The following is a 27,110-nucleotide window of genomic DNA, read 5'->3' as shown; positions in this document are numbered from 1 at the left end:
CTGGAATGCCAAGGAAAGGAAAAGCTGTTTTTATGACTAAGCTAAGAGGGTAGGAATATTTCTTGAAACTGATACTTTTCATAAGATAAAATAATTTTACTTATTCTATCATTAATCAATATATGAAAGATTTTCACTGGAATCAAAAGCATTGTCAAAATACACATTGAAGAAACAGGAAACCTTAGTAAAGAAATAGAAACTTTTAAAAAAGCACAGGGACGCCTGGGTGGCTCAGTTGGTTAAGCGGCTGCCTTCGGCTCAGGTCATGATCCCAGCGTCCTGGGATCGAGTCCCACATCCGGCTCCTTGCTTGGCGGGGAGCCTGCTTCTCCCTCTGCCTCTGCCTGCCACTCTGTCTGCCTGTGTTTGCTCTCGCTTCTCTCTCTATGACAAATAAATAAATAAAATTTAAAAAAAAAGCACAAAATGAAGATAGAACTGAAAAGTACTATTAAACTTTTGATAGATAAACTTAATAGCATAATTGAGATGACAAGAAAAAGAATCAGTAAACTTGAAGATAGAGCAATAGAAATTACCCAATCTGAAAAAGAGAAAAATAAAGGGCGCCTGGGTGGCTCAGTGGGTTGAAGCCTCTGCTTTTGGCTCAGGTCGTGATCTCAGGGTCCCAGGATTGAGGTCCGAGTCGGGCCCTCTGCTTGGCAGGGAACCTGCCCCCCCCCCCCACCTACTTGTGATATCTCTGTCAAATAAATAAAGTCTAAAAAAAGAGAGAGAGAGAGAGAGAGAAAGGTGAGAGATAACAGAGCCAGTGACTTGTGGGACAATATCAAAGATTTAACACAAGTATTTAGAATCCCAGAAGGAGAAGCATGGACAGGAAATAAATATCTGAATATGGAGAAAAGTTTCTGAAATTTGGGGAAATGCATAAGTGTATAGATTTCAGAGGCTCAGAGAACCCAAAACAGGAGTAACATAAAACCACATTTAAACCAGCATACTCAAATTGATGAAAACCACAGGTAATGAAAAATCTTGAAAGCATGCAGAGAGAAATGACACATACAGAGGGAAAGTAATTCAAATGACTTCTCATCATAACCTATGGAGGACAGAAGTCATTGTCTATCTTTTAAAAAATACACAGAAACCCCAGAATTCTATAGCAAGAAAAACAATCTTTCAAGAATAAAGGGTAAAAGAAACTGAAAATTCACCTCCAGCAGATGTACACTCCAAGAAATGCTATATTAAGTTCTTCAAGCTAAAAGAAAATGATACCAGATGGAAATTCAGAAAATTAGGGATTGGGAAATCAGGAAGAGCACGGGAAAGGGCAAATATATGGGTAAATATAAAATAATATAAAATATTGGTAGTCAATACGTGAATCAAGAGATCAAACATAGTTTCGCTTGTATGCCACCTGATATTTTATATTAAATATACCATATCTATGAAATAGTCATAAAAATATTTAATCTGAAAATCAAGCCTCTAGACATAAACTTCAGTTCACAATAGACACAAAGGATAGAGGAAGAAGTCAAGCCCATCTTGAGAAAAAGCAGGACAAATATGGAATTACAATATTATATAGGTTGCTTCTGAGGCTTCAAAAAATGTAAGGAGGTAGAGGATAAATTGTTGACCAATTTTTATTAGACCCAATAAACCATAGTCATGTAAAACAAATTTGCTTAGTTTGGTTTTTGGACTTTAAAAAAGCTAGTACTTTTAGAAGATATTCTTTAACCAATTAGAGAAATTTGTAAATAGGCTGAATATTACAGAACAATATAGGGTTATTATTAGTGTTTTTTTTAGGTAACTGTAGTTTAATGGTCATCTAGAAGATTATCCTTAATTCTAAGAGTCGTATGTTGACTTTTTAGAGGTGAAGTGATATCTAAAACAGTCACTGAAAAATACAGCAAAATGATATATGGAAAATATATTCAACATTAATAAGAATTATATATATATATATATACATACACATACATCTGTATATATACATATTCATATTTACGAGAGAGAAATACCAGATATACTGAATCTAGGTGGAGGACAAACAAACTTCATTGTAACACTGTTGTACTTTTTATGTAAATTTGAAAACTTTCAAAAACTCACTCAAAAAACTCAACCTAGTCTTGAGCTACCAGATTGTTAGTTTTTAATTTATTTCAATTGTAGGGCATGTGGAATGTATATTATCTGTATTGCAGAATTTATTGTAAGAAAGTTTCTTCAAACTACTCCAATTTTTCAACAGATGAACTCTCAATATTCTAAAGGCACAGGGTTTCTTATTATTATTCATCCTCCGGGGCTTGATCTTTGAATAAAAATGGGATTTTTGTCCAGAATTAATTATCTGAAGAAAATATGAATGAGCTCTGATACATTTTAAAAATATGCTTATAGGGTCTTTCTTCCACATGAATTTATGTATAGTAATAATAGTGATTATCATTTAAAAAGCCACAATACTTAGTAAGCAAATACCATGTGCCAGATGACCCCTAAGCATTTAAATTTTATGTTAAGTAATTTAATCTTTACCATAACATCACTAGGTGGTAGAATAGTGGTAATAGTAAAGGTGCCAAAGTTAAATGCTTTCTGACTCTCATTACCTCAGGAGTTTCTCACCACTATGAAATCTTTGATGTTGAGTAAGTTGATAGCAACGAGTAAAGGTCTTTCCACATTCCTTACATTTGTGTGGTTTCACACCAGTATGAATTCTCTGATGTTGAGTAAGTCGATCGCTGCGATTAAAGGCCTTACCACATTCTTTACATTCATAGGGTTTTTCACCGGTATGAATTCTCTTATGTTGAGAAAGACCTGAGATAGAACGAAAAGCCTTCTTACATTCCTTACATATATAAGGTTTCAAACCTGTATGAATTGTCTGATGATAAATCAGTTGAGAATTAAGTCTAAAGGTTTTTCCACATTCCTTACATTCAAAGGGTTTCTCCCCTGCATGAATTGACTGATGTGTTTTAAGGTCTCCAATACGGCTGAAGGCTTTCCCACATTGTTTACATTCATATGGTTTTAAATCAGTATGAATGATCTGATGTTGAATAAGGTATGAATGAAGCTTAAATGTCTTCCCACATTCTTTGCATTCATGTGGCTTCTCACCAGTATGAATTCTTTGATGTTGCGTAAGTTGAGAGCCTCTACAGAAGGCCTTCCCACAGTCCTTACAGTCATAGAGTTTCTCACTGCTATGAATTCTCTTATGTTTAAGAAGGCTTGAGCCCCTACTAAAGGCCTTCCCACACTCCTTACATTCATGAGGCTTCTCACCAGTATGACTTCTCTGATGTTCAATAAGTAGATAGCTGCGAACAAAGGCTTTTCCACATTGTTTACATTTATATGGTTTCTCACCAGAATGGATTTTCTTATGTTGATAAAGACTTGAACGATGACCAAAGGCCTTCCCACATTCCTTGCATATATAGGGTTTCACACCATGATGAATTTTCTGATGTAGGCACATATGTCGGTACAATCTAAAAGTTTCTCCACATTCCTTACATTCATAGGGTTTCAAACCAATATGTATTTTCTGATGTTCAGTAAGGTGAGAATAACGTCTGAAAGACTTCCCACATTGCTTACATTCATAGGGTTTTACACCAGTATGAATGATCTGATGTTGAATAAGCTGTGAATAAAACCTAAAGGCTTTCTCACATCCATTACATTCATAAGGTTTCAAATCAGTGTGAATTTTTTTATGTCTAACAAAATGCTGGAGAACTATAAAGGCTTTTCCACATTCTTTACATTCATAGGGTCTCACACCATTATGGTCTCTGAAATGTTCAGTAAGGTGTGAATATTTTCTAAAGTCCCTCCTACATTCCTTACATTCATAGGATTTCTCTTTAGTGTGAATTCTCTGGTGTAGAGGAAGAGATATATGTTTTATAAATGTCATTTGACTAAAACCTTCCATGTTAGGCCCCTGTTCTCTCCCAAATTCAATTCTGCACTGTGGGTCATTTCTCAAAGTAAACCTCATAAGGTTGAAGGTTTTATTTCTTTTCATTGTCTCCCGATGATATGAATTTACTTGATAACTGCTTTTTTCTGAAGATAACTTGTTGGTCTCAGTTGTAAAATCAAAGTCTGAAAGAAAACAAAATAGACAAATGCTATTTTACTGTACTGGGGATGAGGAGGAGCCTCTTAGAGTAAAAATAGTGACAAATTGAGAAGTATATTCACTAGAAGTAAAAGGGTCATAAAATCCTAAAATACTATCAGGAGTTTTTTTTATTCTTTAATTTTTAAAAAAGATTTTATTTATTTATTTGGCACAGAGATCACAAGTTGGCAGAGAGGCAGGCACAGAGAGAGAGAGGAGGAAGCAGACTCCCTGCAGAGCAGAGAGCCTGATGTGGGGCTCAATCCCAGGACCCTGGGATCATGACCTGAGCCAAAGGGAGAGGCTTTAACCCACTGAGCCACCCAGGCGCCCATCCTGTCATGAAATTTTTTTTAAAGATTTTATTTATTTATTTGACAGACAGATCACAAGTAGGCAGAGAGGCAGAGAGAGAGAGGTGGAGAAGTAGGCTCCCTGCTGAGCAGAGAGCCCCATGCAGGACTCAATCCCAGGACCCGGGATCATGACCTGAGCCGAACGAAGGGAGAGGCTTTAATCCACTGAGCCACCCAGGCACCCCTGTCATGAAATTTTTAAAAGGCAAGAAGGACTCAGAAAATTATGAAAGTTCATATTGAGAACTATGAAGTTTGTGAACAGGCAAAGAGAAAAAGTCAGTAGTACTCATATTTAATGTGGACCAAAACTATAGAAGGAGTTTCTTATATACACTACCTTCTAGATAGCTGCTGAGACTAAGTGAATCAGAATCTAGAGGAGTAGGTTCTGGTCATCTATATTTCTAACATTATCTATCAGATGGCTCTATGTAGTTTTTTCAATGGTTTGTCTTTATGTTAGAATAGAACCCTAAACACGTAATCATGAACAAAAAGGATCTATCTTTTTACACAAACTCATCTTGATCCCTTGGCATCTTTTGTTCCTTATATACTATCCCAATGAATCTCTTTAGCTACTAATACATACCATAACCTTTCCCATTTCCTGGGGCTTCTCACAGGTGCTCCACCTTTCAGGAAGCCTTTTACCTAGTGCCTTTAAATTACTATCTTTGGGTGCTGCAGATTAGAAATCACTTCTTCAGAAAGGCTGCGTCTGCTAACTCTAAGTAAATTCATATCCTTTATTCTATATTCCAACAGTTAATTTTTGCCTTCAAAATACTTTTCTCTATTACATATTTATTTTCTCATTTATTTTACTATGTATTTTCTTCTTCTACTACTGCAAAACAAGTCCTTACCACAAGGTAAATATTAATTATAAGATAAAATGTTGAATTTAAAAAATTAACTTGGATGAAAGTAAAGGTAAATAAAAACAAAAATTAAGGCTACTGGGGAAGGCAGCTGAATAAAATATCCATTTAGTTTCTGAAAATTATGTGACAGTTATCAATAATCTCTCCCTAACTAATCTCTCATACCATATTATAGTAAAAAATGTTTTCTTCTATCATTTACCTTAAAGTTGAGAAATACGGACTTCCAAACCAGCTCAATCAAAAATATAAATGGAAATAGGTGACACGTGATCATTCTCCAATCGCTTATCACCTTATATTGATATGCACGGCTCTACCACCATTGTTCCATCTTCCCTGTGCTCAGTCATGATTGTTTTTCTGCTTTATCTCAATCAAGATGATCAGATGGTATATTACCTTCATCAGCAGAGTTTTAATATTATTCATCCATCCTACTGATGCTCACTGTTTTGTTTCTCTAATGACTTTCCCAAATTCTCCATTCCATTCCTTTATAGCCAAGGCCAATTATTCTTGAATTTCACAGAAACTTATTTCAGGAATTTCAATAATTAATATAATTTTAGAAGGCTTATGAAAAGCTATTAAATTAAACTGGAGGATGTTGGGAAAAAATAAAGTAAGTGCTATGGGAACAGCCTTTGGGGAAACCAAATACCTGGGATGCTGCAACAAAAGAAATGTTGTATAGAGGATAAAATTTGGCTATCTGGATAGTGAAGCAGTCTGAAGAACTCTAATGTGCTAACTGGGTCAAGTATGAGTTGAAGGCAAGTGGGATTCTTCTATGAATGAAGTACAATATGTTCAAATAGTTGAAGTAAAGCAAACAATATTCTCTGAAATAATGAGAAATGGGAAGCAATACCCAAAAGCCAAACACTTTCTATTGATAAATAAAACTCAAAAACTACTATTAGTGAATGATAAATACAAACTGAAACCACAGAACTTCTTGAAAACAATGATAATAAAAAAATAATACATCAGAAACTGTGGCCTTTAACTGTACTACTGAAAACTCATAGACTAAAAGGTTTATATCTAATGAAAAATTAAAGAATAAAAATGAATGAATATTAAATCCAAAATTAAGAAAAGAAAAAACTTAGAAAATGAATGATAAAGTCTGCTGAAGGAAAACAGAAAATGGAAAGTAATATAATAAGAATTATATTTTTATAAAATATAATTTTATATTTTATATAAAATTATATTTTAAATAAAATTGTACAATTAACATGTGCAAACAAACCGGTAGACTACCTATTCAAGGAACAAAAGATAGGAGGAAAGTCTAAACACAATGACAGTAGGGAAACAGTTATCAATAAGGAAACAGAGAATGTTTAAGAAACCCATTCAAGACAACTATGCAAATAAATTTGAGATGTACATGAAAGATGAATTTTTTGAAAATATAGTTTCTAAAAACCAAACCCAGTTAAATTTACAAACTTGTTTCTAATAAATAAAATATTAAAAGAAAAAAATAACTTCTCAATGAAGAAAACCAGCAGATACCACTTTACACAAGTTTTTAAGGTTAGCACCCCCTTGATGAATCACATTGATATCATGTGCCCCTGATATACAATGAGAAGGGTACTTCTCTGGTATTCTTCCCCCAAATCCATGATCTGAGTTTAATAATAAGAAAGCGCCAAACACACCAAAATTTGGAGGCACTCTACTAAATACCTGACCAAACAGTATCTTCAAAAGTATCAAGGTCAAAAAAGAGAAGGAAAAACAGAGACTGTCACATTTGGAGGAAACAAAGGACACAGGATGACTAAAAGTAATATGGTATCCTGGATTGGATCCTGAAACAGAAAAAAAGACATTAGTGCAAACACTGGTGAAATCTAAATAAAATATTCAGTTTATAGTATTGTAAAATGTTAATTTGATAGTTTTCACAGATGTACCACAGTTATGTAAGATGTTATCATTATGGGAATGATACACTGGAACTCTTTGTACCACTTTTGTAACTCTTTTGTGAATCTAAAATTCTTTCCTTTTTTTTTTTAAAGATTTTTTTATTTATTTGAGAGAGAGAGAGAGGTCACAAGTAGGCAGAGAGGCAGGCAGAGAGAGAGGGGGAAGCAGCCTCCCTGCCAAGCAGAGAGCCCGACGTGGGGCTCGATCCCAGGACCCTGGGATCATGATCTGAGCTGAAGGCAGAGGCTTTAACCCACTGAGCCACCCAGGTGCCCCTCTAAAATTATTTCAATAACAGAAACAGATTCCAGAAGAGATGGGAAATCTAAATATACCAATTTCCACAGAATAATTTTAAAAAATTGTATATTTATCCCACAAGAAGTGGTTTACAATTAGCTTTCCAGTTGTCCATGTTTCTCCAAACCATTTCCCACTGATGTTAATGAGGGTGCTTTGGAGAAATAGCTAATTCCTAGTCCAGGGCAGGGAAGATACAAGGTGATTCTAAGACCTCTTGTACTAAAGTGCAAAGAAGCTTTCAAAGACAGAGTTAATAATTTGTGCTTTTGGTCATGCAACATTAAGAGGGATCAAATTTGCCCTCCTACCTTAAATAACTAGAAAATTTAAAAAATGTATGAAACATCTTTCAAATATTGGAAAATAGATAGTGCAGGATAGAAATTTCCCAAGGGAAGGGAAACAAATGAAGTGTGCCCTGCAAGTACCACAGTTGACTGTCTAAAGAGAATTTCCAGAACAAAGCACATGGAGGGGAAACTAAAATACTGCAGCTGTATCCCTGAGTTGAGAAGACAGAGTAGAGAATTAAGGGAAAGAACGAAGTGCAGAATTTGCAAGGCAGAGTACTAGAAAGGAGGGAGCTGCACAGAGAGATCTCTAGAGATCTGTAGAGGAAACCCCTTGATACTTGGCTGAATGTGAATCTAGACATCTGTGTGAGGAAACTAATGAAAACAAAGAATGTACTACTTGATAGGAGTAGGCAGAACATCCCCCGGAAGTCACAAAGGGCAGGGGATAATTCTTGTTTCCACCAACCAGAGTGGAAAGATCCCATAAGGCACAAGGCATCAAACATAGTCCCTAGAAGGATATAGCCTCAGTGGTGGGGTCAAGTTAGCACTAGACTGAAACGTATTCTGGACCCACCCTAACAAAGCTTTAAGGCAACTCATGGAAGTATTGACAGATTCCAAATTAAATAGCTACATCCAAGAACAAAGCCCTAGGATATTAAAAGAATTTTAGGAATCCAGCATCCCAACCCAGTAAACTTCACAATGTCTGGCATCTAATAAAAAATTATCAGGCAGGGACGCCTGGGTGGCTCAGTTGGTTAAGCGGTTGCCTTCGGCTCAGGTCATGATCCCAGCGTCCTGGGATCGAGTCCCGCATCGGGCTCCTTGCTCAGCAAGGAGCCTGCTTCTCTCTCTGCCTCTAGCCTGCCACTCTGTCTGCCTGTGCTTGCGCTCTGTATCTCTCTCTCTCTCTAACAAATAAATAAAAAAATATATTTAAAAAAATTATCAGGCATGCAAAATAGCTAGAAAGTATGACCTTTACTAGGAGAAAATTAATCAAAAGAAACACACCAAGGAATGATACAGATAATATAATTAGTAGATAAGGATACTGAAAGAGCTATTATAAGTATATTTCATGTTTTTATTTTTAAAATATTTATTTGAGACAGAGTGAGAGAGAGCATGAGTGGTGGGAGAATTAATTGGAGAGGGAGAGGCTGACTTCCCCACTGAGCAGGAAGCCTGAGGTGGGGCTCAATCCCAGGACCCTGGGATTATGACCTGCGCTGAAAGCAGACAGATGCTTAACCAACTGAGTCACGCAGGTGTGCTGTTTTGTTTTGTTTTAGTGGAGTTTTTGTAGATTAAAATTTTTTAATATTTTATTTCATTTGATTTCTCAAAGTTTTTGGCAAAACGTTTCTCAAAATATCATATTTTCAAGGCTTCATGGTTTTTGAAATATGGTGAATTTTTTCCTTACATAATTTTTTTTCTTGATTCATGTTGACAGAATTGCATCACTTGTATTCTTTCTTTGAGATAATGAAATTTATAGTTGTGACTTTCTCTTTTGTATGTTTGGCTTTTTATTTCATTAATTTCTGTTCTTGCCTTTATTATTTCCTTTCTTCTACTTTCTTTAAATCTGTTGTGCTCTTCTTTTCCTGGTATATCAAATAGATGATCTGCTTATTAATTTTCAACATTTCTTCTGGAATCCAAAGACCTACTAGGAGAGGAAGCTTGAAATCAAAAGAGATAAATAATAAGAGCCATGACAAAGTGGTGAATTGGCTCTGATGATTTACAAATTTTCCCCTGCAGAAACTTACTGATTCTGAGTGCAGCTAGCAGTAAAGGCAAAATTCCATATATATATGGAATTATAAAAAAATATATATATATATACATATATGTATATGTATAGTAGCTGAGAATGACCAAAACTGAAAACCAGCACTGACCCAGCTCAATCCCTAATTATATTATAGTGATCAGCCTGCCTCTCTACTGATTAATAGAGGAAAATGTAAATACTCTGGTGGAAGATACCATCATCTGGAAACCATTCTGTTCTTTTTTTTTAAAGATTTTATTTATTTATTTATTTGAGAGATAGAGAGAGAGCGAGAAGGAGAAAAAGCAGGAAAAAGAATGGGGGTGGGGGTGGGCAAGGAGACTAAGTGGGGCTTGATCCCATGACCTGATCTGAAACCAAGAGTTGGAGGCCCAACTGACTGGGCCACCCAAGTGTCTTCATTCAGTTCTATTGTACACAATATCCAGCATAAAATTACAATTACTAGGGACGCCTGGGTGGCTCAGTTGGTTAAGCAGCTGCCTTCGGCTCAGGTCATGATCCCAGCGTCCTGGGATCGAGTCCCACATCGGGCTCCTTGCTCGGCAGGGAGCCTGCTTCTCCCTCTGCCTCTGTCTGCCATTCTGTCTGCCTGTGCTCGCTTGCTCTCCCTCTCTCTCTCTCTGACAAATAAATAAAAAAATCTTAAAAAAAAAAAAAAAGAATTACAATTACTAGTAACTTGAAGAGGAATTACCATATGATGAATAACCAGAGAAAAGAAGAAATATAAGCATACCCACAGGTGAATAAACAGTAATGAAAAGAAAGTAAATAAACAATGAAGAATTGTAAAAGATAATTAGATGCTTTAAGACAAACTGAATTTCTAGAACTGAAAAAGACAACATATGATATGAAAAACCTGTCTTTAAGAGCAGACTCATCATAGCAGAATACAGGATAAGTGAGCTGACATAGAGGTCAACAGAAGAGAGATAAAAGGAGATATACACATGATAGAAGTGTAAGATACACTTGAAAGATCTAACATAGGTATAAATGGGAGTCCAGAAGAGATGAAAGAATAGTCAAGTATTTTCCAAAAACTGAAGGAAGATGTTCACTTCTTGGTAGAAACCCAAAAATCACTGCAAGCCAACATTTCCACTGCTATAAGTATAAAAATAATATTAAAAAGAGAATGTTCTTGATTCATTCTACACTGTAAAATTTACCAAGGTTCGTTTGTAGCAAAGAGAAAACCAGGACCCTGTGTTACCTGTTTTCATGTAGGTGGACCAGCAATTAAAATGGATATTTGTACATATTCTGAACATACACATAATATGAAATCTCTTTTCTTTGCTGTTGGTTATGCAGAAAAAGTCCTAGAATTTAAATCTTTATTTTAGAAAAAGAAGGAATTGCAGAATGGGGTAGAGGGAAGAAGGAAGGTAAATGAAAGAAAAGATTCAGGTGCTGAATGGAGATGCCCATTTCCATCTAACAAAGGTCCAACTAGGCCTTTGGGAATATGGAGAATATGAATATGGAGAAATTTATCTGGTTTCTCGGCAAAGAGCATAAAATACACAGTGGAGAAAGGAGCTATTCCAGATAGCAGAGTCTATATGATTTCAAGTAGATGTCCTTACCCAGTGAGACCAAGTTAGTATAATTCTCCAACATCACATCTCTGTACAAATCCCTCTGATCAGAATTTAGGCATTCCCATTCCTCCTGAGAGAAGTCTATGGCAATATCACTGAATGTCAATGGCACCTGAAAAGACAAACCATGTATTATTGTTGTTCGTAACAGTAAAGAAAAAAATGTTCGAGATGGAATGACTAAATTGCAGTAAGGGGACAATGTAGAAAAACAAGCTGAAGTTACAAGATCATGACACGATTAGATGAGAATAAATACATTAGCTTCTAAAATAGAGTGCCAACTCAGTCTTGAAGGATCCTGTTGGAGTGCACAAAATTTCTTTAAAAATAAAGGAAAACTGAAATATCTAAATGTATGAAAATGAATAAAGTAAAGAGATTTCTCCAATTAAATGAAACAGTATATATAAGAACATTACCTTCCATGTACATGAATCACATATTACTAGTAAATACAAGTTCTTATGTTTTTCCTCTTCAAGGAATATATAAAAAGAATTGTTCATTTTTCTCCAAAATGAATTATAAAATCTCTTAGAGTTAAGATGGAGTAACATGGATCAGATTTAACCTCCCATGTGAAATAACAAAGAACATGGACAAATTGTAGAAAACAATGGTTTTTGAGCCAGAAAATATTGGGCAGTGATCCCCTGAGAGACAAATAACAAATGAAGTGAGCCCTATGATTTCCATGGCTTACTGCTAGGAGACAGTATTACTACACAATTATTAGAATGGCTAAAATTTAATAGGCTGACCATTTTAAGCACTGCTAGAGATGTGGGAAAAAATGGAACTCTCACACATTGATGGGGGAAATGTAAAGCAGTAAATCACTTTGAAAAATAGTTTATTGATTTCTTATTCCCCAGCCACTCCACTCCTAGTGTTTACCGAAGAGAAATGAAGGCATATGTCCACACAAAGATTTGTGCATGAAGCAGTTTTACTTGTAATATCAAAAAGTGGAAAGAACTCAAACATCCATGAACAGAGGAGTGGATATACAAATTTTTGTATATACTGAGAATACTAATATTAGAATAATAAATTTAGTATTAAAATTAGAATAACAAATAGAATACTAATAAGCACTTAAATGGAATGCACTACTACTATATGCAGCAATATGTATGAATCTCAAAATAAATATGCTGAATGAAATAAGATTAAAAAAACACATGAAGTGTGATTCCATTTATATAAAATTCTAGAACATGCAAATCAACCTATAGTGGCAGAAAGCAGAAGAGCAGTTGCCTAGGCATGAAGGACAAGTTTGGGGGCAGGTAGGAAGGGGCAATTACAAAGGGGCATGAGAAAAATTTTGGAATGATGGAGATGTTCATTATCTTGGCTATGGTAATAGTTTCACGGATATATATAAGTCAAAATTTATTAAATTCTACACTTTAAATATAAGCAATTTATTGTCAATTATATTTCAACAAATCTGCTTTAAAAAGACACAAAACAAACTGAGGGTTGCTGGGGGGAGGGGGTTTGGGAGAAGGGGGTGGGATTATGGACCTTGGGGAGGGTATGTGCTTTGGTGAGTGCTGTGAAGTGTGTAAACCTGGTGATTCACAGACCTGTACCCCTGGGGATAAAAATATATGTTTATAAAAAATTAAAAATTAAAAGTTAAAAAAAAAAGACAAGATACAGCAGCAGCAGCAAAGGCCACGGTCACCGAACTGTGGAAAGAACCAAGATGCCCTTCAACAGACGAATGGATAAGGAAGATGTGGTCCATATACACTATGGAGCATTATGCCTCCATCAGAAAGGATGAATACCCAACTTTTGTAGCAACATGGACAGGACTGGAAGAGATTATGCTGAGTGAAATAAGTCAAGCAGAGAGAGTCAATTATCATATGGTTTCACTTATTTGTGGAGCATAACAAATAACATGGAGGACATGGGGAGATAGAGAGGAGAAGGGAGTTGGGGGAAATCGGAAGGGGAGGTGAACCATGAGAGACTATGGACTCTGAAAAACAACCTGAGGGTCTTGAAGGGGCCGGGGGTGAGAGGTTGGGGGAACAAAGTGGTGGGTATTAGGGAGGGCACGTATTGCATGGAGCACTGGGTGTGGTGCAAAAACAATGAATACTGTTACACTGAAAAGAAATAAAAAAAAAATACGGTGTACATCAAAATAACCATGTGTATTGAAAGAATTGAGCTACAAAAAAAAGACAAGATACATACACTTAATTATATGTCAATTACACTTCAAAAAGTTGATAAAGTTTCTAAGGAAATGGAGTTTGTGTAAAATTAAGAAATTTTATCAAGATAATATAGGTCAGATAATACCTCATAAGCACTTCCTTTATTCTCACAAGTTAATGTTCTCATTTATTCCTTCTTACAGACATTAGATTTAATCTTCCTTAAAGTATTAAGATAATTAATAATATTAAAATAATACTAAATTTTTAAGTATTATACTATTATGATATTTAGGTTGGACACAAATACTAACCTCTTCCTCACTGTTCAGTATCATCTACCACTTGTAGTTCTAGATGATCTTCCTTTCTGCAATCCCTTACTGAACTCCTGTTCCTAGTTAGAACACACTAATGTAGAATGATCAGAACAACACTGATTTACTCAAGACCAGCAATTTCTCTTTCAATACAAAATTCTCAGTGATTTCCGTAGCTGGGGCCCTGATGTCTGTCTGTCTGTCTGTGTCAGCGGCACCAATACCATTTCTACCCAAACCTAAAAGCTTTTCTTTCTTTTTTTTTTTTTTTTTTAAGATTTTATTTATTTGACAGAGAGAGATCACAAGTAGGCAGAGAGGCAGGAGAGAGGAAGGGAAGCAGGCTCCCTGCCAAGCAGAGAGCCCGACGCAGGACTCGATCCCAGGACTCCGAGATCATGACCTGAGCCGAAGGCAGCGGCCCAACCCACTGAGCCACCCAGGTGCCCCTCTAAAAGCTTTTCAAAGCTGAGTTCTCATCTCACACCCGAGTCTGAGACCATTCATAACCCAATTATCCCTTATCTTCCTGGAAAACTGAGAAAGTTTTCTCTCCTGTGGTCAAATAGGGCCTTATTTTATTTTATTTTTCATGGGGGAAGCAGAAGTAGAGGGAGAGAGAGAGAATCCATGCTGGGTGTGGAGCTCAACATGGGGCTTGATGTCATGATCTTGAGATCATGACCTGAGCTGAAATCAAGAGTTGGATGCTTAACCAACTGAGCCACACAGGTGCCCCAGGACCATTATTTCTGTATCATAAAACCACAAACCTGACAAGGGAAGCTCAAATATTTCCTTCAAGGCACTTCACTCTTGCACTGCTCCAACAGTGCTCTTGAGAAAAGACTGAACATATAGAAGATGAATAATTGAAAATCAGAAAAAAGGGAGCAGAGGAGGACACCATCCTCTCTAAGGGGAGAAACCATGAAATAGAGTCAGAGATACAGCCTTCCTAGGTAGGAGGTATGGGGATAAAGAATGAAAGTTTTACATGAGTTAAACATCGTAGTATTTCAGGAGGGAGACAGGCATCCACTTACCTGTGCCATGGTTTTCAAACTGCTGATCTTCCTCAGGTTTCCTCCATTAGAGAATCTAATTGCAGAGAAGCTAGAGCTGGGAGAGGAAAAAGAGGCCTTGAGATCTGTTTTATCTTAGAACTCCAAAAATTATTTAAGGTAATATAGCCTTTCTTTTTTTCCTCTTTTTTTTTTTAAAGATTTTATTTATTTATTTGAGAGAGAGATCACAAGTACACAGAGAAGCAGGGAGACAGAGGGGGGGAACAGGCTCCCTGCTGAGCAGAGAGCCCAACTCAGGGCTCGATCCCAGGACTCTGAGATCATGACCTGATCCAAAGACAGAGGCTTAACCCACTGAGCCACCCAGGTGCCCCTCTTCTTTCCTCTTTTTTCCTGCTTTCCACGGTCCTTGCCCACTCTCCACCCTCCCAAACACTTGAACACATGTCAGGGGATATGAGAAGTTCAGACAAAGTCAAGCCCTTCCCTGTACCTACAGATACAAAGCACACAAGAGTGGATAAAGAACAAAGACATTCTTGCACCAAAGCTAGATCCAGACACCCACACTGCCTAATTTCTCATACTTATCAGGCCAACTGAACCCAGCCTAGGTTGTTCAGGAATACCAAGTAGCTTCTCATCCAGGCCTATCTTCTACAGTAAAGAGCATGCCACACAACACAAACTTCAACAACCTTCATGTCTTTGGAATGGACCTGGACATGAAATCTTTTGCACCAGGTAAAAGAAAGCAGTAGAGATGAACGTGGAAATCTTGAGCACTATAAAAATGCCTTCCCATCTGAAGCCTTTCCCTTAAGCCAGAACTATGACTCTCGAGATCCTCTGTGATAACCAACCTGGATTTCCCTATCAGGATCTACTTTGCTGGCATGAGTCATTGCCTGTGCCCCCAGCAACCAACCCACCAGTACCCACTAGAGAGAAGTGAACTCATGCTTAACACATAGATTTTTGCAACCTTCTATGTGATGGGTAGTCTATACATATTGACATTTAATTCCATAATGTAGTTATTATCTCAATTCAACAGATGAAAAAATGAAAGTTCAAAGAATTAAAGAAATTTCCTTGTATCACAAACAATAAGTAGAAGTGATGTGTTTTGAATCACATTCCTCTAGTTATAAGGCCAACTTATTTTTCCAACTATTGCCTTTTAAACCTAGATTTTTTGTTCTCTTGTGTGAAACCTTAGAACAGATAATTAAGATATTACCTAACAAAAGATTTACTGAAGAGATGTTTTTAAGCAACAAGGTACTATCACTTATAGGTATTCAATTTTCAGACTTTAAAGGCTGATCATGCACCGCACAGAGTAAGGTTATAGGGAAAGGAGCATTGTTACGGTGTCCTGTAGACTTGTGAAAACAGAGCAGTTGTGACATGTAAGCATAATTCTTTTTTTAAAGATTTTATTTATTTATTTGACAGAGAGAGATCACAAGTAGGCAGAGAGGCAGACGGTGGGGGGGTGGGGAACCAGGCTCCCTGCCAAGCAGAGAGCCCGATGCGGGGCTCGATCCCAGGACCCTGGGATCATGATCTGAGCCGAAGGCAGAGGCTTTAACCCACTGAGCCACCCAGGCACCCCTGTAAGCATAATTCTGCATAAGAATTTAACCATGAAAGGTCATATCTGAATCTACATCCAAAGGAAATACCCAGAAAATGCACCTAGAGATATAGAAAGAAATATGATAGCTACTAGTTAATTTAAAAAAAAAACAGAGAGAAATCTAAAGGTACTAAGACTTAAAGCACTGAGATGAGTGGCTGATTAAATAAACTATAGTGTACTCATACAATGGAAAATGAAGTAGACTCTGAAGATGATTGTACAGACCATTGGTTCTCAATAGGGGAACATTCAGCAGTGTCTGAAGACTTATTTGGTTGTCATAATGTGCATAGAGGTGACATTGTTTCTATTAGATAGAGAACCAGCGATGCTGCTAAACATCTCATAATACACAGGAAAGCCCCCTACAACAAAGAATCATCTGGCCAAAAATATCAACGACACGAAGTTTGAAAAACCCTGAAGTAAACTCATTAAAGAAAGATAACATTATCCAGAATCTGTATATTATCCACAATGCCACCATACAATAACAATTACTAAACATGCAAAGAAACAGGAAAGAGTTTACTGATAATCAAGAGAAAACATCTCAGTAGAAACAGACCCAGGGATGACCTACATAGTGGAACTAGTAGACAAGGACTTGAAAACATTATGATTATGATGCTTAAAAAAAAATAGAGGAAAACATGGGCAAAATGGGTTCAGTTTTTTTTTTTAAAGATTTTATTTATTTATTTGACAGATTACAAGTAGGCAGACAGGCAGGTACAGAGAGAAGGGGAAGCAGGCTCCCCACTGAGCAAAGAGCCCGATGTGGGGCTCAATCCCAGGATGCTGGGACCATGACCTGAGCTGAAGGCACAGGCTTTAACCCACTAAGCCACCCAGGCACCCCAAAATAGGTTGAGTTGATAGAGCATGCAACTACTGAGCTCAGGGTTGTTAGTTAAGCCTCATGTTGGGTACAGAGATTACTTAGAAAAGGTGGGGGGCACCTGGCTGGCTCAGTCAGAATGCAAAATGAAGCATATCAATAGATATTTAGGATCTTAAAGATTCATATGAACACTTTATAATTATAAAAATATAATACCAAAAGTTAAGAATGCATTGCGTAGGGGTGCCTGGGTGGCTTAGTGGGTTAAAGTCTCTGACTTTGGCTCAGGTCATGATCCCAGGGTCCTAGGATTGAAGCCCTGCATCGGGCTTTCTTCTCAGCAGGAAGCCTACCTCCCCCTCTCTCTCTGCCTGCCTCTCTGCCTACTAGTGATCTCTCTCTGTCAAATAAATAAATAAAATCTTAAAAAAAAAGAATGCACTGGGTGGTCAATGTAAAGTCAAATTAATGATAATCTTACAAAGAGAGAAAAAAAGGAAAGAACAAAAGAAATATAGGAGACAGTCAAACGATGAAATTGAACACCTAAAAAATAGGACAGAAAATTTATTTGAAGAAATAATGGACAAAAACATCACAAATCTCATGAAATGTTTTGATACATAAAATTAAAAACTCATCAAACCTAACCAGATAAAAGAAGGAAATCCATACCTAGGCACAGCATCACCAAACTGTTGAAAAACAAAGTTTACAAATACATCATAATAGTATGTAGTTTTAAAAAAAGGATATCAGTTATAAGAAAACAACAATAAGAAAAAGAGTTTGGGCTCCTGGGTGGCTCAGTTGGTTCAGCAACTACCTTTGGCTTGGGTTGTGATCCCAGAGTCCCGGAGTCTAGTCCCGCATGGAGCTCCCTGCTTCACAGGGAGTCTGCTTCTCCCTGTGACCCTCTCCCCTCTCATGCTCTCTCTCACCATCTCTCAAATAAATAATATTTTAAAAAAAAAAGAAAAAGAGTTCATTTCTCAATAGAAATTATAGTGGCTTGAAGAATGGAATTATATCTTCAAAGTACTGAGAGAAAAAAATGACAACTGTGAATTTTATACCTGGAGAAAATATCTTTCATAAATGAAAGTGAATGAAAGATATTTTCTAACAAAAGCTTAGAGAATTTCTTACTAACAGATCTACAATACAAGAAATATTAAAGGACAGCAGTCAGGCTAAAGGCAAATAATTGCAAGTGAAAGCATGGACATGCAGAAAGCTATGATATAGAAAATATATGACTAACATGACTAAACAAATGCTGTTTAAAGCAACAAAAACAACAATGCTTGTGTGGCTTGTAATACAGGAAGAAGAAATGACAATACCAGCATAAATGGAGTTAAACTATTAAGAAGTTTTACATTATTTGATATGTAGTAAAAGACTTAATTTAAGGGAGACTGTCTTAAAATGCATTCTATAATAGCTCAGTTAACTACTAAAAGAATTACACAAAAAATGTACAACAGAAAAACCTAATAGAAGAGATAAAATGAAATAATAAAACACCGGATTAATACTAAAGGATACAGGAAAAGAGAAATAAAAAAAATAAAGAAAGGACAAACAGAATATATTGCAAGATGACAGATTTAAACCAACTATATCAGTAATTGTAGTAAAATGTAGATATACTAAACATTGCAGTTAAAATCTAAGATTGTCAGATTAAATTCAAAAGAAAACCAGAATCAATTATGCTGCTTATAAGAAACATACTTTAAACACAAAGACAAATATATTAGACAGTAACAAGAAAAATACTAGTATGAGTATATTAATAACAGATACAATAGGCTTTAATGCAAGATGTATTAAAAGTAATAGAGACATGTCATACAATTCAAGAAGAATATAACGGTCATCCTACACTTCTTATGTATCTAACAACATAGCTTTAAAATATAGAAAGCAAAAGTTAACAGAATTAAAGGACAGACAAAGTTATAACTGGATTTTGAGAGTTTAATACCCTCCATTTGGTAACCAATAACAGGAAGAGAAAAAAAAAATCACCAGAAGTTTAATAGGATTAATCAAACTGACCTAATTGAACATTATACTCCTAAATTGACCATTATACTCCTCAATTGACCTAATTGAAAATCACCAGAAGTTTAATAGGATTAATCAAACTGACCTAATTGAACATTATACTCCCAAACTACAGATTATACATTGTTTTCAAATGCTCACAATATATTTATCAGAATGTTCTGGGCTGTAAAACAAGCATCTATAAATTTCAGATGATTAATATAAAAAATGCATATATTCTGAAGCCCTCAGAATTAACTTAGAACTTAAAAACAGGTGTTTCTGAAATGTTTCCAAATATAAAAAGTTCACTTCTACACAAGTATAGGTCAAAAACCAAATCATAATATGGAAACCAGAAAATATTGTGAGTTGAATGATCATGAAAGTATTACACAATAAATCTTCTGCGATGCAATCAAACTGATGCTTACAAAGACATTTTTAGCTTTAAATATTTTTTTTCTTTTTGTAAGTGCTGCAGATAAATGCCATTCATTGTTCAATCTCCATCATAGTTGTTAGGTGTTATACTGACATAGCAAATAAACTAGTAGTGAAATTATGATAGGAATCCTTTGTCAAATTATGTCAATACCCATCACCCAGTCACTGAACAATACAAGAAAAACTTATGATGTATTATCTTTTGGCTAACTTAACATAATGAAAAAAAAATAAATAAAAATAAGTAAATTAGTTAAAAATTATGTCAATGCTAAATAAATTTGGAATTTATTTTCTCCCAGTAGATAGCATGAGTGTAGTAATCGTCTTCTTATTTTCTTCTTTCTTTTAAATATTCTTTGACCTACTTCATCCAAACATAAATGTATGTATTATTAAAGTAGTAAGGTTAAAAATCAGTGATCTACCTTTGGATGCTAGAAAAAGAAAAGCAAATTTAGTCTATGGAAAGTAGAGCATACTAAAAGAAACCAGTGACATAAAACCCCCAGATATACAAAAAGAAAAATCAATAAAGCCAAAAACTATTTCATTGAAGAGATAAAATTGATATATCTCTAGCTATACTAGTCAAGAAAATAAATGCCAATATCAAGAATATGAAAGGAGATATCACTACATATATTATAGACATTAAATTGTAACAGAATCTCACAACTTTATGAAAATAAGCTTGAAAAACATACATGATAGTTTTAAATTCCTTGAAAACACAATTCTACTAAACTGATATGAGAAATGGAAAATCTGAATATTGTTATATTTACAAAAGAAATGAAATCTTTATTAAGAAACTCCCCATAAAGTATCACGCCTAAAGGCTTCAGTGGCAAATTCTTCCAAACATTTAAAGAATTAAAAATACAAGTTAAACTCAGTATCTTCTAGAAAACAGAAAAAAAGTGGACCATGTCATGAAGCATACCATGGTATCAAAACCTGACAGGGACATTAATTACAGGAAAAGAAAAATACAGTGCATCTCTCATGAACACAGATGTAAGCATATTAAACCAAATATTAGCAAGGATATTAAACCAAATATTGCAGGTGTTATAGAAAGTAAGAGAAATTTAGTCTAGAAATATAAAGGTCATTTAATTTTCAAAAAATCAATCAACATAACTGTCCAACCTTAAATTAAAAAAGAGAAAGCCATTCATAGATTTCATTAGATGCAGAAACTCTGATAATATTCAACCACAGTTCATGACAAAAATTCTCAGCAAACTAGGAAAAGAGAGAAGCTTCCTTAATTTGATAAAGGGGATCTACAGAATAAAACTACATCTATAATTATATGAGAGGTGAAATGTGGATCATTTCCTTCTGAGTTCAGGAACAAGGCAAGGTTGTCCATTCTTACCTCTTCTACTAAATTTTATACTGTAAGACCTATCCACTACCATAAAGAAAAAAATGAAATGAAAGGTATGAAGGTTGTAAAAAAGGAAGTAAAACCAACTTTATTTGCAGATTACATGATTTTGTACATTGAAAAAAATTTCAGTTCTACAAACTATTAGAATAAATGAATTTATTAGCAAGATTGTTGAATAAAAGGTCAAAGTATCAAACAAATATCTGTATCAAAGCAAAGTTACTGGAAAATGAAATTTTAAAATCCTAACAGTTTTTTAAAAAATCTAAAAAAGTATAACACTTTGGAATAAATCTAACAAAAGAGGCACAAGACTTTTAGACTAAAAACATCAAAACATTAAGTGACTAAAGAAGAATTAAATAAATGGAAACATAGTCTATGTTCATGAATTGGAAGACTGTTTTAACTATCAATTTCTCTCTAAATTGATCTATTGATTTGATGCATCTCTAACATTATCAGTGGGGAGTTTTGGGGGTATTTTTTTTTTTAGAAAATTAGAATTAACTTGTTCTATAATTATATGGAAATGCAAAGAACCTAGAAGAGTCAGGGCAATTCTGAAGAACAAAGTTGTCAAAAATCACATTAGATATCAAGACATGATATAAAGCTACTGTACTTAAAACAGTGATACTGACACATGACTGACAAATAGACCAATAGAATAGAGAGCATAGAAAGAGACTTGCAGAGATGCCTGGGTGTCTCAGTTGGTTAAGCAGCTGCCTTCAGCTCAGGTCATGATCCCAGCGTCCTGGGATGGAGTCCCACATCGGGCTCCTCACTCGGCAGGGAGCCTGCTTCTCCCTCTGCCTCTGCCTGCCACTCTGCCTGCCTGTGCTCGCTCGCTCTCCCTCTCTCTCTCTGACAAATAAATAAAATCTTAAAAAAAAAAAAAAGAAAGAGACTTGCACATATATAGCCACAGTTTTCACACACACACAAAATCTGACTGCAATTTATAGCAGAAAGTATAGTCAGTCATTTTCAACAAAAGGTATCTGAGCAATTGGGTTTCTGTGTGCAAAAACTGATTTTGACTCTGATCCCACTACATACACAGATAAAAATCCAAGATGGATCACATACCTAAATTTGAAAACTGAAACAATAAACTTGGAAGAAGAAACAGAAAAATATCTTCATGATCATGGATGTGCACAATTTTCCTTTTTGGGGTTTAATTTTTAAAAATATTTTATTTATTTATTTGATAGAGAGAGATCACAAGTAGGCAGAGAGGCAGGCAGAGGGAGAGGGAAGAAGCAGGCTCCCTGCCGAGCAGAGAGCCCTATGCGGGGCTCGATCCCAGGACCCTGAGATCATGACCTGAGCCAAAGGCAGAGGCTTTAACCCACTGAGCCACTCAGGCGCCCCATTGGGTTTAATTTTATTTTCACTTATTTTAGACTTAGAGAAAAGTTGCAAGAAGAGTGCAGAGAGTTCTTTTTACCCCTCGCCGTAATGTTAGCTCTTACATAGGACAAAGATCAAAACCAGGAAATTAACATTGGTACAATACTATGGATGGCAGATCTTATTCAAATATCACCAGTTTTTCACACTAATATCCTATTCTTTTCCAGGATTCTATACATGATCCCACACTTCATTTAGCTGTTATTTCTCCTTAGTCTCTTCCAAACTCCACAGTCTTCTTACGGTATTATTTTCAACTGCTGCCCTAACGAACTACCACAAATTTAGCTTAAAACAACACATATTTATCATCTCACAATTTCTGTGGACCCAGAGTCTGCACACAGTTTAGCTGGCTGCTCTCCTTAGGCTGATCTCATAAACTGTAAACAAGGTGTAGGCTGGGCTGTGTTTTCATTCAGAGGTTCAGCTGAGGAAGAATCCACTTCAGAGTTCATTCAGAATTCATTTCTTTGCAGCAATGGTACCAGGGCCCCTTTTTGGTGGCTGTCCACTGGTGGACACCCTCAGGTCCTGGATGCCACCTGCAGTTTCTGGCAACATGGGCTTCTCCAGCATTGCCACTTACTTCATCAAGCCCACAAAGATAGTCTCTAGCTCTAGTCTGCTATAATGGGGTCTTACATGACAAAGCAGAATCACAACAGTGACATACCATTTCTTTTACTATACAAAATAGCCTTATCACAGAAGTGACATCCCCCTCATCTTCGCCATTTTCTATTGCTTAAAAGCAAGTAACAGGTTCTCCTTACACTCCAGAGTTGGGGGTTATACAGTGGCACAGACACCAGCAGGCAGCAATCAGATGGTCACTATAAAGTCTGTCCTCCAGACCCATCTTCATGCCTTTTTATTTTGGAGGAGTACCATCATTTATTTTGTCAACTATCCTCCCACTTGGATTTTCTAATATTTTTGTAACTGGGATTTGGTTGCACATTTTTGGCAGTACCACAGTGGTGTTGTGTCCTTGCCTTTGCATCAATGGCAGCAATGTCTTACTACTGGTGATGTTAACCTTGATGGGTTGATTCAACTTCTTTCTGCAGGGTTTCTCTACTGTAAACTTACTACCTTTCCCTTTGTAGTTAATAAGTGTCTTGGATAGTGGGAAATATTATAACACTATGCAAATCCTTTTTCTCATCAGATTTTCACCCACTAATTTTAGCATCTATCAGTCAATTGCATCTGAAAGAACTATTACTGTGGTGTTTGGCTAAATGGTCACTTTCTGCGTTCCTTTGTCCTTCTACCTTTAATAACTGAAATTCTACCAGAAGGAAGAGCTATCCCTCCTTCCCCAGGAAAAGATGTTTTAAACAGAATATGCAATACTACAAAAGAAAAAGGTTGGTAAATAGCTTCATTAAAATTAAGAACTTCTGGGGCGCCTGGGTGGCTCAGTGGGTTGGGCCACTGCCTTCGGCTCAGGTCATGATCTCGGGGTCCTGGGATCAAGTCCCGCATGGGGCTCTCTGCTCAGCAGGGGGCCTGCTTCCCTTCATCTCTCTCCGCCTGCCTCTCTGCCTGCTTGTGATCTCTCTCTGTCAAATAAATAAATAAAATCTTTAAAAAAAAAAAAATTAAGAACTTCTCTTCGTTATATCATTAAGAAAGTAAGAAGCAATTGGCTAATGAAAGATATTCTTTGTCTCCTTCTCTCTTTACACACACAGACTCAGACACACACATACACAGAGGCATACAAATATATTTATAAACACTCACAAAGGACTTGTATTCAAAATATACATAAAATTCCTACAAATCAATATGAAAATGACAAAAAAAGACTAAAAATGGATAAAAGATTTGAATAGACACTTCATAAGGGTATATCAAATGGGCAGTCTCATATGAAACGATGCTTATATCACTACTTATCAGAAAAATATAAATTAGAATCACAATGAAATACTACTACACACACATCAGAATGACTAAAATTAAAATGATTAACAATAGCAAGGGATGGCCAGGTTGAGAAGTAACTATATCTTGGGGTGGAGCACAAATTAAGTCAACCACTTCCACCCCTAAGTATATGTCCAGGGAAAACATGAACATACATGCCCACCAAAAAACGTGTACACGAGTGTTCATAGAAGGTTTATTCATAATAGACAAACACAGGGAACAACCCATCATCATGAGAATGAATAAACAAAGTGTGATATGGTCATCCAAGGAAGTTTTCACAATGTCATCATATTCTGGCAGGGCTGCTAGACACAGAGTGATGTCTTTTCCTATGAACTCCCAAAGCAGGTCACCTGGATTTCTCTAGTGACATCTCACATCTTCTATCTTACTTATTCCTATTCTGATTTCACTTCCTTCAGGGATAACAAGTCATCTGAGGAGAGCAACTATGTCTTTTTGTCACTGTATGCCAGTGAGGTCAAGCATATTGATATATTGTAAATATCTGGTATCTGTTTTAAATTTCAAAACTAGAAATTTATCCTTAGGGAATGACTGCAAAAGGACATAAAGATCTATGCATAATGATGTTCGTTATAGAATAATTTAGTTGGTAGTTAAAAATTAAGAAACATAATAGCTAACAGTAGGCAACAGGTTAAATAAATTAAGGAGAAAAGAGCTTGGGGGCCCTGAGAAGGGTGATCCATCCGCATGGTCTCTCACACAATTCACAAATACGTCACTATTAGGCAGGACATTTTAGCAGAAGGAAAAGAAAGGGTCCCATATCTTCAAGTGTATTTAATGAATAACGAGGAAACACAAACTCACCTGAACTTTATCTTTTAGATGTGTAACAAAAATTCTTTTTTCTCTCTGTATTCATTATTATTATTATTTTTTTTTAAGACACAGGCAGCACTGGGAAAAGAGAAGGCAATCATGAAACATCAGGATTTTCTTGGATAGCACAGTAACTTAGAAAACATCCTCCATGACCACCCTCTCAACCAGAAGAGGAGTAGAGAGGATACTGGAATAGTGTTGTCCTTCCCAGTATGTGGAGGCCAGGGTCACTGATGTCCAGGGAGAAATCGGTCCCTAATTCACAGTAGGTTCTTGGGGCCAAAGTTCTGGAAATTCTGTGGTTATGAAACATGCAGCTGACCTTTAGAAGCTTCCAAGGGGGAACCTTCCAGGAGGAAATCCTACTCCTGGGACCTCATCAGGTCTTCCCAGAAGCCTGCCTTGGGGCCGAATGCAGCTTCAACATATCTCAAGATCAAGTCTGTGTCATCTTGCTATGCTTCTCCGTTCTTCCATTCTAAGGCTCAGCATCTGACTTCCCTCTTTTATCCGCGACAGGCCCCAAGGGGCTGTGAGGGGACGGGGTGGAGGATCCGCGGAGCCTAGAGCCAGGAGTTACAATGACAACCCACACGGCGACACAGCCGCTCACCCATAAGCCACGAAGTTAAATAAGCACAATCAAGTATCTGACCTACAAGCGCAGACGCCGCCATGGAGACACACTGTCCCAGTGTCACACACATACACAGACTCACACACGTTTCTCATAGGCACACAAATCTCTACTGCTCACGCAGACACAAGCCTGAGACTTGGGGCTCCACACGCCCTGTCAGTTCCCAGACTGTCCTCGCCTGGAGAGCCTCTCACCCCCTCCAAGGATCCCCGTTCGGCTCTGGTCAGAAACTGTGGATGCCTCCGCTGGTTTTTTAACTATGGATAGGTCCTACTCACCACGTAGGGACCACAGCTGCTCGGACACCGGAAAAGGACCCAGGGCTGGAGGGGGAATGAGATCCCGGTGGCTTCTGGGAAATGCAGTCCTTCTGGCTGGGAGCCCGAGCTTCGGGCGCCGGTGCTCCGAGTGCGCAGGGGCTGGTGCGTGTGGCGGCGCGCGGCGGCGAGGAGCGGAGCTGTGGAGGACCGTAGTCTTCGGTGTTACAGCACGGGTGAGGGCGGCGAGTGGAATGTGAGTCCAGGCTGTAGAAAACGGAGCAAGGGCAGAGGACTCCAGAGCTTCGACCCTGCATACGGGACGTGGAGGTAGCTGGCTCCTGAGTACGGAGCTTCAGTGGGAGAGAGCTCTGTGAGGGGACCAGAACTTTCTGTCTTCGCTCCCGGGGTAGCACCAGCGCCTGAAGTGGAGCCGGGAGCACAGCCCATGTCAGGTATGCATTTGCTTTGTGGTTTTTTTGTTTGTTTGTTTGTTTTTTAATATTTTATTTATTTGAGAGTAAGAGCGCGAGCATGAGCGAGAGGAGAGGCGGAGGGCGAGAGAGAACCCGACTCCAGGCTAAGCAGGAGCCCCAAGCGAGATCTGAGCTGAAGGCAGGCGCTTAACCCACTAAGCCACCCGGGCTCCCCTGTGCATTTGTTTTAAAGAAACAGTGAATGACTC

The 27,110-nt window shown here is 37.0% G+C and overlaps 1 protein-coding gene across 3 annotated transcripts; it reads right to left on the bottom strand.

Annotated features, from left to right (window-relative positions):
• Positions 1-1,429: 1,429 nt before the first annotated feature.
• ZNF404 (zinc finger protein 404) lies at positions 1,430-27,110 on the bottom strand. 3 transcript variants are annotated; one of them, XM_059382373.1, is made up of 6 exons: positions 26,447-27,110; positions 25,851-26,091; positions 25,514-25,603; positions 14,924-14,999; positions 11,357-11,483; positions 1,430-4,128 (listed from the first exon to the last, which is right to left on the bottom strand). In XM_059382373.1, exons 4-6 carry the CDS (start codon positions 14,930-14,932, stop codon positions 2,606-2,608), a joined length of 1,659 nt encoding a protein of 552 aa, XP_059238356.1. In that variant the 5' UTR covers positions 14,933-14,999; positions 25,514-25,603; positions 25,851-26,091; positions 26,447-27,110; the 3' UTR covers positions 1,430-2,605. The 3 variants fall into 3 exon arrangements, with proteins under 3 accessions (XP_059238356.1, XP_059238357.1, XP_059238358.1); XM_059382374.1 differs by having other exon boundaries at positions 26,363-26,447; XM_059382375.1 differs by lacking the exon at positions 25,851-26,091.

Source organism: Mustela nigripes, chromosome 17 (genome assembly GCF_022355385.1).
Source record: "Mustela nigripes isolate SB6536 chromosome 17, MUSNIG.SB6536, whole genome shotgun sequence".
Taxonomy (NCBI): domain Eukaryota; kingdom Metazoa; phylum Chordata; class Mammalia; order Carnivora; family Mustelidae; genus Mustela; species Mustela nigripes.
This window is presented reverse-complemented; position numbering and strand designations above follow the sequence as displayed.